Here is a 12,633-nt window from a genome sequence, read left to right as displayed (position 1 = left end):
ATCAGAACCTGGGGGAATTAGAGATCAGAACCTGGGGGAATTAGAGATCAAAGAGGTAACAGAAATGTCTCAGTGAACTTTCCCTCCAATCCCTGCCTCGAGGAATTGCTGCGTGGTTGAGATCAAAATCACCTGATGAATTTTAGATACAGCCCAGCTAAGGGACTTCTGTTCAAGGAAAAACTCTCTATTTCCAGCTCAGGATTACCTTGTGCATTAACAAAGACTTGGATTCAAAGTCCTCGTCAGAGGATGAAGTGGGATACTCAGTAGCTTGTTTTCTGACAGGTAGGTGTTCATCTCCTGGAACACAGGAACACAATGGCCAGTGAGGAAAAAAACACTGTTCTTTAACTTTAACAGACACCTTGCACCTGCCCTGAGCTCCAATCAGCAGCACCTCGAGCACTTTGGAAATTCAGCTGACAGCACCAATTACATTTCTGATCCCTGTCAAAAACTGTCTGCCTATACATTTTATTTTAATTATTTTAGGTACTACAAACAAACCAATTAATTCCCTGAGCACCCTGCATGTAGCACACTGTTCTGAATGCACTCAACATTCATTAAAATGTATATCTGAAGTTAGGCATATTACCCAAATGATTGTATAAGGCTCACTATACAGTGTAATTGAATGCACAAAGTCTGAGCCAGCTCTTAAACAAATTACCCTTATGTGGCTTGTAGCATCTGGCACCCATTTTTACTACATGACATCTGCTCAGTGTAAAATAGTTGGCGTCAGAATGTCTGGTCATATAAAAAAATCACAAATGTAATCAGAAGCAAATGGACTAAGAGAACAGGGCTTTATCACACAGCCTCATGCAACATAAATATTTCATTAATTATGTCTAAACAAACGTCACTTATTTTTCTGCTTTAGGAATATTATCACATCATTGGGCTGTTGATTAAAATGCCATAAGAAGTCAGGAAAATCCATACATCACAACAATACACTCCATAAGGAAAACTCAAAGTCAGCCTTTGGAAGGAGCATGCTTTCAGAATTATAAATTAAATTACATTTAATTGCAGCAATTTTATCATGCCTGTTTTTCCAGCATCTTGTTTCAACTGGGTGTAAATATTTGAATTTCTTCTTAATTTGTCTAATGCATAGCTTCATTCTCTTTATTTCAGAAAATAAAACCTCTTTTGGAACATCTGTCTCTATGCTTCAACCTGCTACAGGGTTAATGATTAACAGCTGGGCATCTTGGAAATGTACATTATTTAAAGCTAACAGTGTTAGTTTCTCTTTGTATCTACAAGGCAACAGTTGGCTTTCTAGGTGTATTCAGATTAAAATCACCTCCCTTTCTCCCAGTGTGGATGTTTCTTCTTTGCCTTGCTCTGGGTCCCAGGCTGAAGTAGGACTTTTGCCTCCAGCCCTAATTTAAACTCAGGATCCAGGAAATGTGTTCATCCCAGTCAGTAAAGCAATAAAAGTAAATCCAAGTAATTTGAGGCAGAAATTCTGATTTTAATATTTCTTTTCTCAGCAATCTCAGTTTTAGAAGCAGCCAGTCCTTGTGCTCAGAGAAGCTGCAAGTTCAGAGAGCTCAGTGGAGCAGGCTTGGGTCCTGCCATCCTTTTTGGGGTGCAGGACAAAACTAACACAAAAATGTTCAAACTTAGGGACTTTCACTGAGTCATTAACATCTGGCATTTAGAACTGCAACACTAAAGTTAGATGATAATAATTTGCATCCAAATATGCCAAGCCTTAAAACTCAGTCTGCTACAGAACTGATCTCAAAAACACAGCTTCTTTTCCAAATACTAACTCAAGTCTCTAGACTTGGGCTTTCACTTTCCAGGCATCTCATTCCTTCAGATTGGGAGTTATTTATTCTGGACTTCTTATTTCCTAAGTACTCTAGCACCTCCCTGATTTCCAAATTAGCTTATGTTATACTTGAGCTTTCCTGCCCACGGAACAAGACCTGGGATGAAAGTGCAGTGCTTTTGGGAACCTCTCCCTTGCCATGAACATCCAAGGTTCTCATCTTCCCAGGAAACCTGAGGTCCTCTGAAAAATGAGGGAGGTATTTTATTTTTTTTTCTTTTCCTTAAAGAAATTTTTCTGAAATTTGTGGTAAATTTCAAGAGAGGAAAATAATAACAAGAAGTGTGGGCTAAAGGTTGTCATCACTTTGTGACTGAAGTTTGCCAAGCCTCTGACAAGTGCCTGTATGGGATAAAAATGCCATTTTTGAGAGCCAAGCAGGACTCATCTCTTTACTAATTTTACTATATGTAGATTTACTCAAATATGAATGTTTTAAAAATTTTTGAGAGCTACAATGTTGAAACACTGAAGGTAACAGATTACTGGGCAAACAGCTAGATTACAGCTTCATTTTCTCTTTTTTACTTTTTTCATAAACAGACTTTGCATTGCCTACATTCAATAATTGTAATAATTGAATAATTTCTCTTTTGGCTTGCACAGCAGAGGAATGCAACATGCTACACCAGCATGTTTCCTCAAAATATTTTCAGCATAAATAAAGTATACCATTATTCAAACCTTGCAAGAACTTCTCCCATTTCAGGATGAGCACAACATACCAATTATTGTAACACCTTTAGTTAAGAGCAAGTCAGGTTTGCCTTAATTGATGAGGTACAGACCCTGAAAGGGCCTCCCATTTAAGAACACAGTGAGAAGTGTGAGCTAACAACTCTCTGTGGCTTCAGTGCTGTCCTCAACACCTTCTGGCTCAATGGAATGCCAGGTTTTGTGAGTTGTTGGATAAAGGATGCTCCAAGGGTCCAATCCAAAAATTCAGCACGGAGAGCAGGAGTTATTCCATGGGTTTTAATGAGCTCCAGAACACACACTCTGTCTCTGCCTTCCCACAGAGGGTGGCAGCTCTGAAGCAGGAGGGGTGCAGAAGGAGCTGGCAGCTCACTGGGGACATTTCAGTGGCTCTGCACTCTACATCCAGGTGTTCCTGCTGGACACAGCAGCAGGTCTGGGGTCACAGTTTGGGTGGCAGCTTCATAAAGCGAGGGACAAAGTTGTTTAGTTAAATAACTGAGGCTTTCTGCAGTGGGAGGATGGATCACAGAGAAAGACAGGTGGGTGCAGCTCTCATGCCTCACATTTCACACCTGAATCTGGTGCTACTTCATTCTTTCCTGAGCCTGTGCTCAGATCCCTCAGGTTTTCCTTGGTCTGGCATTGATATTTCTTGAGCTTGTCTGCAGTTTTAATACTAACCTTGCTCTTGCAAGCAAACAAGAACATTGACACCTTCTAACCACTTTTAACCACCCAGATGGACTCACAAGCAGGTCAGAGGAGGTCAGTAAGGTGCTGACTCCTCTCAAATTGAACAGCAAGGGGGGATTAATGACAGTGCAGAGCTCCCAAAAGCATGTCCACAGCTCAGTGACAGCAGAGCTGAGGAGACACCTGCTGAGGAAGCACAGACACAGAGCAAAGCTTCTCCCTGCTGTAACCACATTGCTTCAGTCCCTGGTTCCTCAAGGGAGGGGAAACAAATGTACTCTGCACTGCAAAACTGGAGCTTTTGGTGCTTGTCCCTCTGCTTGCCTGCTCTAGTCCTCCTTCCACAGCTCAGTGTCACTGCACAGGCTGCTCTGCCCAGCCTCCCACTCTGCCCTGCCACCCCTTCCTTCCACCTCTTGAGGACAATTCCCTGACCCAAACATGTCCCAACAGCAAACCAGACCTGCATCCAGCCAGCTGGTTCTGCCTGCAAACCCACTCTGCTCCTTTAAATCTGTAGCAACTCCTCAACTTCAGCCATAAAATGAAGTCTCCTTATGTAGGAAATAAGTAGAAATTAAACATATCACACCACAGATGCATGGTAAGGCATGGGCCTTTTAAAGGTTAAGTGCTATTACACAGTAATAATAGTAATAATAATAATAATGACAACAGTAATAACCACAAAGTAATTCCACTGGGGTCCTCACCTGTGAAAGGATAACATGACCTTTCTGGAGAATGGTCCTTATTGAGGGGCAGAGATGACACCAAGGAATTCTGTTCCCTTTCACGAGTTTTGCTTCTCAGTCTATTGAAGAGTGACCCTTTTTGTGCAGAGTCATCCAGGGTGTCCTTGAAGGAGTTCTTGGGCTCTGGAGATGAAAGAAGAGTGGACTTTTTCTTACGGATACATATTTCATCCAGGGGAGCTCCTACAGGACTGTCTTCAAAGGTGAACTTTTCTAGGAGTCCTGGGACTTCCTCCATCCTGGTGCAAGCTGCTTTCAGAGGTACATGGGGTGCAGGCCTGTAGGGTGTGAAGAATACCCCTCCCCTGTAATCCCTTAGAGCCATCTCTTCAGAGCCCACAGGAGAATGAGGCTGACTCGAGGAAGGGCTCCCATCTCCTCCTTGTTTTCCTGCCCCCTCCCTTACTTTAGGATCCTGTGACTGAGTGTTATTGTTGTTCCTGTTCCTTTGCCTCAGGGAATACCCAGAAGTGCTGGGGAAGCTGAAGAAGACATGTTCTGAAGAGGCTTTGGCTTTGCTGTCCGAGTCCTGCTTTAACCCTTCTGGAGCCGAGGTTAGAGGCTCCCAAATGGACCTTTTGATGGCATTGGCTATGAGCCTCAGGGGGGATTTTGGCTGGCTGGCCACATGTTCTTGGGAAACCACATCTGGAGCCCTCAGAGCATCCTTTGTGTCTGCTGCTGGAGCTGCTGCAGCACCATCTGCAAACAAGAGAGGCCCAGGGCAAGCAGAGCGTTTGAACTTCCCTTTTCCCCAGGCAGAATCCCTTTTCCCTGGAGCCCAGGGTGTGCTGCTCCCATCCCCTGGACTGCTCCCACCTGGGTGTGCCCTGGGTGAGCCATACCACTGCTGCTGCTGAGTACCAGGCCCCAGCCCCTCTTTGGCCTCCTTTAATTCTTGCTCAAGCTTTTCCTCTGGCTGCCTGGTATTTTTGCCATCTTTCTCTTTCAAACCCAGAGGTGACAGCGTTTCTGTCTTCCCGCTGAAGTGCTCTGGCTCAGAGGTGAATTTCTGTGCTTTCTCCTTCCAGTCCTGGGCTGAGCGTGTCCCAGTGTCCCTGTCAGTGTCCTCAGGCTCACAAAAGCCAGCAGCCAGTGTCCCATTCCCAACAGAACCCTGTGGAGGAGCTGTGCTGCTGCTCTGAACAGGACAGTGAGGCACGTAGCAATGTGTGTCTTCAGGCACCTCCCTGGCTTCTTCTTTCCTTTGAAACGCTGAGCTGCAGGGTTCAGAATGTCCTCTTGGAACTTCTGGTGGCTTCTTGTAAGAAGCCAACTGTGAAGTGCATTAAAAAAAAATAATCCTTTTAGGGATAATAAAACCACTGTTTTGTGTAGCTTCTATTTCATAAAATATTTTAATCCATTTTAATCTTAACGTAATAGTAATGAACATAGTATTTAATTTATACACAAATACACCTGTAGATGATAAAGTGAGAAAAGCTTTTCTTCCTAAAGGGCTAATATTTCTCTAGGAGTAGGGATCTAATACTACGGGAAATTTTAATAGTCTAAAAATAATGTTATTTATGCTAAGAGTCTGTCATATCTTTATGAATTACCTTTAATATTTTCTTTAGAAAGAAACAGTCCTATCTCCAGGAAAACAGACAAGAGCAGATCTGCTCTATTCTCCTGTGTGTGTTCCAGTTGCATCACCTTAGAGTTTTGAGCAAGCAGAAGAGACCATGATCCATCCTCTCCAAATGTTTTTCTAACACTGCACGTTTATGTAGCACAGGTAGGAATGGAAGAAGTGACCCAGAAAAGATTATAAAATGTAAGATGGTAGTTTTAAACAATTCAGTTAGTTCCCTCTTGTGATTTCCCTTTGGAAAAGGTTTAAATTCATTACCCCAGCCACCAAAATCTTCTGCTGAAGAGAGCAAGAGGGATAAATCCCCCCTTTATGTAGCCAGCAGAACAGGAATAAGAGTTCTTCCTTCCTTCTTAAAAGGGAGACATTTTATCATCAGTGCTATGTGATAATGGATGGTGTGAAGATTGAATTCCTGCTTCCACTTATGTGCCAGATACCCAAATTCACATGGGTGAAGCCATTAATCTGTCTGACTTTTCATTTCCCAGAAGCATCAGAAGTAAGGCAATAATGATTCCACTTCTGTTGGATTCTCCATTTAGCTCGATGACTACAATTGTTACTGGCCAGGATCTCGGATTGAAAAAAAGTGTAAGAAATACAATAAACAAACAAACACCCTCTTAATCCTCACTTTTTAGAGTGAGAAAAAGGCCACTAAGCAGTCACTAGAGCAGGAGGTGAGTGGAGTCACCTCTCCTCATGGCCAGGCAGTGTTGTGCAGCTCTGCTCCCCTGGGACCTTCCCTTCCTGGCCCCATTGTCCTGCACCGGATTTCAGCCTCCACCGTGGATGTGGAAGAGTTGATTTTTTCCTGGCACAGGCCCTGAGGTCAAGCAATTCCAGCCATGTTTAAGCCAAGGGTGAGGACAAGTGTCCAGGGCATGGAGGATGTGGGCAGGTCCCACTGGCTCCAGGAGCCCAGGGACGTGCTGCCCTTTGCTCGGGGTGGTCAGCCAGGACTCCTCCTGCAGTGCTGCAGCCTTAAAAATACAAAACCCCAGGAAATCCCATGGAAATCCCAGCTCCTGAAGGACACAGAAGATGCTCCTGAGCAGTGGGAGGTGTGAAGCCCTTTTCCAGCCTAAAGTAATGTGATTTTATGACTGATGGTGCAACAGACCAGTGGCTAACTCCTCTTGCCATCGGGGCCTGAGTCTCACAGATTTGGGAATGATGACACCAAATCCCAGTCCCTTCCCTACATACAGCACAGGTGTGACTCCAGCCTTGGTGTTTGCTGTGAGGAGCAGAGCTGTTGAGAGGAGCAGAGGGCAGCCCTGTCCTGCCCAGGCAGTGCCACCCAGCTGTGCACAGCTCTCTGGTACCTGTGCTCGGTGGTGCTCCTCGGCAGCAGCGCCCTGGCAGCCAGCTGAGCTCTCCTTCCCGTGGGGCCCAGGCTTCCTGCTCGACAGCAGGGGAAGGCCTGCAAAAAACACAACTTTTACCTTCCCATTGCCACTGGCTTTGTCTCAAAGGCAGCCTACAACTGAAGAGGAAGAGTAGAAGATTGAAGAGCCTCCTGGACGGAGTTAAACGTGAAGAACTGCCCTCCAGCATCAGGGCCTGGCTCACACACGTGTGTGTCCTGTGCCAAACACACGCTGACATTTTCACTGCTGGACCCAAACTGCTTTCACTTCTTGGCTGGGTGTAGCAAAGCAGCTTGTGAGTTCCAGGAAACTTTCTGGAAAACCAGTCCTCTTTGCAGGGCCTTCAGGCCTCGGAAGCAGAGGCAGTCAAAACAACCTGTGGCTTTTGAACTTTGGGGAATTCCAAGAAATGAAGAAAATGGACAGCTTCTGAGGGGCTGTCCATCAGAATGGGGAGAAAATGGGAAATGCATCCACCTGCAGGCAGCAAGGACAGAAAAAAGTCTCCCAAGCCAGGAAAACAGGCAGCACTGTGAGGGCTCTCCTAGGATCAGGCAAGGGAATTAATTACTAAAGGAGGCAACTTGCACCTGGAGGGAGGCAGGAGAACTTTCCATTATTTGTGCCTGTGGGAATTTTACATAATAAATAATCTTGGGATAAATGAAAGTATCCCTGACCCAAGATATTATCGTGTCCAGCTACAACATGACAACTTTATTTACAGCTCAGTTATTAACTCCCAAACCCAACCATTAGTTCTGAAATCCATGCAAACTTTGGTTCTTCTGCGTGGGGATGAAAAGGTGCATAAGGACAAAAGCAGCATTGCAGAGACAGAGAGGACAGCTCCTGCATGGGGGCTTCAGCATCTGGCCTCATCTGTCACAGGGAAAACGATTTCATTCCCACCAAGATGCTGAACCTGTATTTTCAGCTTTGCTCTCAAAACAGGATTTAAAAAGAAAAAAAAAAAGAAAAAAATAAAAAAATAGTTCCCTAGGGCACTATCATGATCTGCCTGGCCCAAAATCCCAAGATAAATGAAGAGCACGGCATTCCCTGTGGCCATGCAATGGGGATTAAAGGTTTTGAGAGGTAATATCCTGCTCTGAGCCTTTCAGCCAATATAGCCACCACACTGATTTCCTCTCCTTGGCTGCCTACCCCGTGCTGTTTATGAAACATATGTGTTTGGGGAAATACGTCTGAAAAGGAGACAGAGTTGTTCTTTTCCATGTGACTGATGATCATATGAATTCCTGTAATCAAATTGGATTAAATATAGAAACTATGACTTACAGTCTTCCTCCGGAGAGTAAAAAAAGCCTTTATGCTGCTCCCAGTGTATGCTGGCTGTGCTTTACACCTCATTTTAACAGCATACTTGAGGTTCAGGCGGACTCATGCAGCACATTGCTTCCCTCTCAAAGGCTTCTAGCTCCCTCTAGAGCCCTTGAGGCACACGGAAGATTTCAACAAAATTATGGAAAAATTAATCGGCAAACCATTAAGTAATGCCCTTGCTGAGAACAAGCTGAAAAACCAGTCAAAACTGAGAGTGACACCCCCTCCAGTCTTCTCTGATTTCCTCCCTAACAATCTCTCTTACCCCACACACAAACCTGGGTCAAGAATCATTATTGATTGATCTCTTAAAAACTGAGACCAATAAAGGCAAGGCTTTAAATGCAAGCCTTTGGAGGAGCCAAACTCTGGTGTCTGTGCCGATTCCCACGTGCTTTGCAGCACTCAGGAGGCAGAGCTGATGCTGGCAAGGATGCCAGCAGACTTTGGGGACACCCTGATCCACCTTCTCATCCCTGGGGGGACACCCCACGCAGCCTGTGGGAGCATGGCAGAGCCTCATGGCTCAGGGAATGGCAGGGGAGCAGCCCTGTCCTGCCTGCCTGTGTGTCACAGCTGCTCTCCTGGGACAGAATTCACAGAGCTTGGTGCTCTCAGGCCCACGGAACAGCCCCAGGTGTGCTCTGCTGGGATTCACTGAGCTATCCCACACCTGGGGACTGTGCCTGGGGACTGACAGTGCTCTTGTGCACCTGGCTCGAAGGCAAGGTGATGCCAGGAAGAGGAAATGCATCTTATCTCATCATTTGAGATACAAAAACTCATCCCACAGTAGGTACTCACAAATCATCCCGAAGCTTTCTTGTGCACTCAGAGCAGACAAGCTGAAATGGGTCAGCCCAAACCAAGGGAAGCTGCTAGAGGACAGGGAGCACTAACACTTATTTTCACCAGCTCACCCCTTGGGATTGGCTTTCTCCCTTTCACTGAGCAGAAACATCACCTGGGGGTTGTTTCTAACAGAAAAGAGGGGACAGAGCACCTGTGGGAGTGTGTCCATAGCACCCCCAGGAGCATTTCTACAGACCCAGTGCCCCACCCCATCAAAAGGGCAGAGACAAAATGTGCAGCTCTGGGACAGGAGGGTGTGTCCCATCTGCAGAATTAACGTGGGCACCACTGCTGATGGGCACAGTTACACGGGGAACAGGCAGACAGAAAGGGAGTTTGATCTTTCCAGGGTAAGAAAATGGAAAGAAACATGTGGGGTGTTTTAGATCTCTGTTTTCTCAACTAGTGACTCAGAAATACAACAATTCTAAAGGAAAGGAGGGAAAGCAGACAACTAAAAGACAGGAAAACAGCATGAATAGAAGACACAATCGCTTCTCAGGCTCTACTCACTCGTTTGGATCTTTCTCCTCCAATTCTGATACTTATTTAACGCCGTGGACTGAAAACTGTTGGCTCTCTGGAGTGCTGAGCAGAAACAGAAGGGACACAGGGTCAGCTAATGCAGCAGAAGGCAGACAGCAAGAGCAGAGCTGGGGAGAAAAGAAGAGTGGAGGAGCAAAATCCCAATTTCCCGGTGGCAGGGGTCAGTTCTGCGAGCAGCCCGCAGCCGGGAGAGGGCAGCGCCCACCACGGGATACAGCAGAATTTCTGCTTTTCCCCCGGCAGGGAGCTCGGGAACATCTCACTCATCCCAAACCCACACACGGGGTGGCAGGAAAACCACCTCAGCTGCCAGGGATGGGGGGCAGTGTGAAACTGGGGAAGGAAAAGGATAAAATCCTTCAGTGGCTACATGGAGTATGCTGCTGGGCACGTTTGGGGTCCTCTGCTGTCCTTTTGCCCTAAACAAAACAATGACTCCTTTATTCTAGAGTAGATTTAAATTGCTGTATAAAATCCCCTCTTTTCTGCTTGGATTAAAAATGCATATATGGACGTGGGGGTGGTGGGAGATGGGAAGAAACGAATGCTGGTGGCCTTTTATTTTCTGCAGAACGATGTCTTTGGCTGTTTTTAGCACATCTCTCAGTTCTGATCAGCTCCAGGAAAGAGTTTCTTTCCATTTGAAGGGAGATTGTTCCCAAACCTCTCCCCACCTCCCTGCTAGCCGTATCCTTTCCTCCCTGTGCTTTCACCAGCTACAAAACCCTTCAGCAGCCACCTGCAGAAAGCCAAACTGTGGCAGGCAGAGCTCTCTGCTGGTTCCCAGCCTCACCCTTGGCTGGGCAGTGCTGCAGGTACATTTTAGGGGTGGGAAAACATTCATCCCAGCCCTGCCAGCCAGGCCCAGCTCCCCCAGGTCACCCTGCACCATGGAAATGGTGCTCGAGTTACGGCACCAAAAAGGCAGAACCCCCCAAAAGACAACCTGGCCCCACTGCAGGGAACAGCCTCCGCTCCGAAAAGCCTCCCCAGTCCTGCCCACACCCTCGGGAGAGCTGCTGGAGCAGGCTCAGAATGCTGCTTACCATCCGCGACTTTGGATGTTCTGGAACTTTCCTTGGGCCCCTCGGGGCTCCTGCTGAGCGGTGCCCACCTCTGGATGGGGCTGGAGCAGGCTCGGGGCTCCGGCAGCGAGGGCAGGCCTTCGCTCGGCTCCGAGCTGGAGGAGTCCCCGCTGAGGTCAGAGTCCAGCTCCGAGCTGCAGGGAAAAGGGCGAGCTGGGAGCGGGGCATGGCAGGGCTGCAGCACCCACAGCACTGCAGGCAGCACCCACAGCACTGCAGGCCTTTCAGAGAAAAAGGTGTCCTCATTTCCCCCTTCCCTCCCCGCTGTGCCAGGACTGTGAGTGGTGCTGCCAGCCCCGCTGTCCCTGCTCCGTCAGCACCTGCAGAGGCTGGAACTGAGGTGCTGCTGTGAGGGGCCGGGGCTGAACCCCTCACACTGCAATCCTGGGCAGCAGGGACAGCTGAGGGGAACAGCATGGCCAGCGTGATGGGCCTGCAAACCACGCTCGAGGGTCAAAACTCCACACTTCGCACATTTTTCCCTGCAGATTTTTGAAAATAAGAGGAGAAGGAAGCCCGGAGGAGAGGCGTGAGGACAGGCAGAGGCCCAGCAAGCAAGGCTGAGTCCAGAAGCTGGAGAAAATTGAAAGCATAAACCCAGAGAGAGAGGATTGAGTGGGGCACCTTCAGCAGCTACCTGAGCAGCCTTCAAACGTGCAAAAGGTGTCTGTGGGAGAGGAGGAAACAAACTCTCCTCGCTCCTAGGAGCCGCTGGGCCAGCCCAGGTAGCACTGACAGCACAGGGAGGCACCTGAGCTGGTCACAGCGGCACATTTGGCATCCCCTTGTGTAAATGCAGTTAAAAACACACCACACAGACACACACATGTGGATGACGTGCACATCTGACCTTGCCTCAGGGCACAACAGCTGTCTGAGGTGATTATTAGCCCTTTCTCTAATAGCCAGGCCATTTCTTTCATCTCTGAAGCCCAGACTGTAGGGAGCAGACACCGTCAGCTCTTCTGATGTGACCACACTCCCATAAATTGTGCAGCAGGATCCCACTCATCCTCTTCTGAACACAAACAATACTGCTGACCTAATTCTTGGTTTTACTGTGATGATTCATGGCTGTGCCTCAAAAACAGAGGAGCTCACACCGTGCCCAGTCCTGCTGGCGTGGCAGGAGAACGTTGCTCCGTGTTTATCCAGCAGAAAGCAGCTTGGTTCTGGAAACCCAGGAGGAAGAAGAGGTAAAGGAGAGGCTGCAGGCCGAATAAAGCCACACATTTGGGTAGCACCCACCAGTCCCGGCTCCCAGCTTCACCCAGATCAAAGCTGGGAGGCCAGGGCAGGCAGGACAGCAGGGAAGGGAGCACCTCTCCAGGTGCACTGCTCTCTCAGCAGAGAGTGGCCTTGGATTTCATGCTAAAACACACTTTCTAAGCTGGATTTCAAGCGGTGTCAACCATACAGATAGATATAGGCATATATACATAAAAAATATAAATATATGAAGGCTTTGACAGCCGACACCCTGTGTGCATGGAGAGATACCACACTGAGATCGGGCAGAATGCCACACCAAAGAAAAAGAAAAAGCCCTGCCATTAACATTGATTGATATCTTTCTGTTTTAAAGAGCAGAACGTGTATTTTCCTTGGCCAGCAAGGAGGTAAGCGCTCTAGCACGAGGTTTCTCCTCTCATCTCTGCTGGAACAGGGATCACTACTCAAAGCTGTGCCACTGAGCTGGGTCGTTTTCCCAGGGAAAGGAGCTGATCCTCCAGCTGATCAGGGGGATGAGCTGGCTCTCCTCGCTGCTGCAGGGGATGGGAGCAGCCCTGCAGGGCAGCTGGCAAACAGGTGGGAAACC

General features: G+C 47.5%; 1 protein-coding gene across 4 annotated transcripts in view; it reads right to left on the bottom strand.

Annotated features, from left to right (window-relative positions):
* Positions 1–12,633, bottom strand: part of MICAL2 (microtubule associated monooxygenase, calponin and LIM domain containing 2) — a 113,036-nt gene that overhangs the window by 12,647 nt on the left and 87,756 nt on the right. For all 4 annotated transcript variants that reach the window (XM_015630690.3, XM_015630691.3, XM_015630689.3 and 1 more), the window contains 5 exons: positions 10,776–10,948; positions 9,697–9,771; positions 6,940–7,037; positions 3,967–5,284; positions 209–303 (listed from right to left, as the gene is read on the bottom strand). In XM_015630690.3, coding sequence (XP_015486176.1) covers positions 209–303; positions 3,967–5,284; positions 6,940–7,037; positions 9,697–9,771; positions 10,776–10,948 — 1,759 coding nt within the window. The remainder of the gene's footprint in view (positions 1–208; positions 304–3,966; positions 5,285–6,939; positions 7,038–9,696; positions 9,772–10,775; positions 10,949–12,633) is intronic.

This window comes from Parus major, chromosome 5 (genome assembly GCF_001522545.3).
Source record: "Parus major isolate Abel chromosome 5, Parus_major1.1, whole genome shotgun sequence".
Taxonomy (NCBI): Eukaryota; Metazoa; Chordata; class Aves; order Passeriformes; family Paridae; genus Parus; species Parus major.
This window is presented reverse-complemented; position numbering and strand designations above follow the sequence as displayed.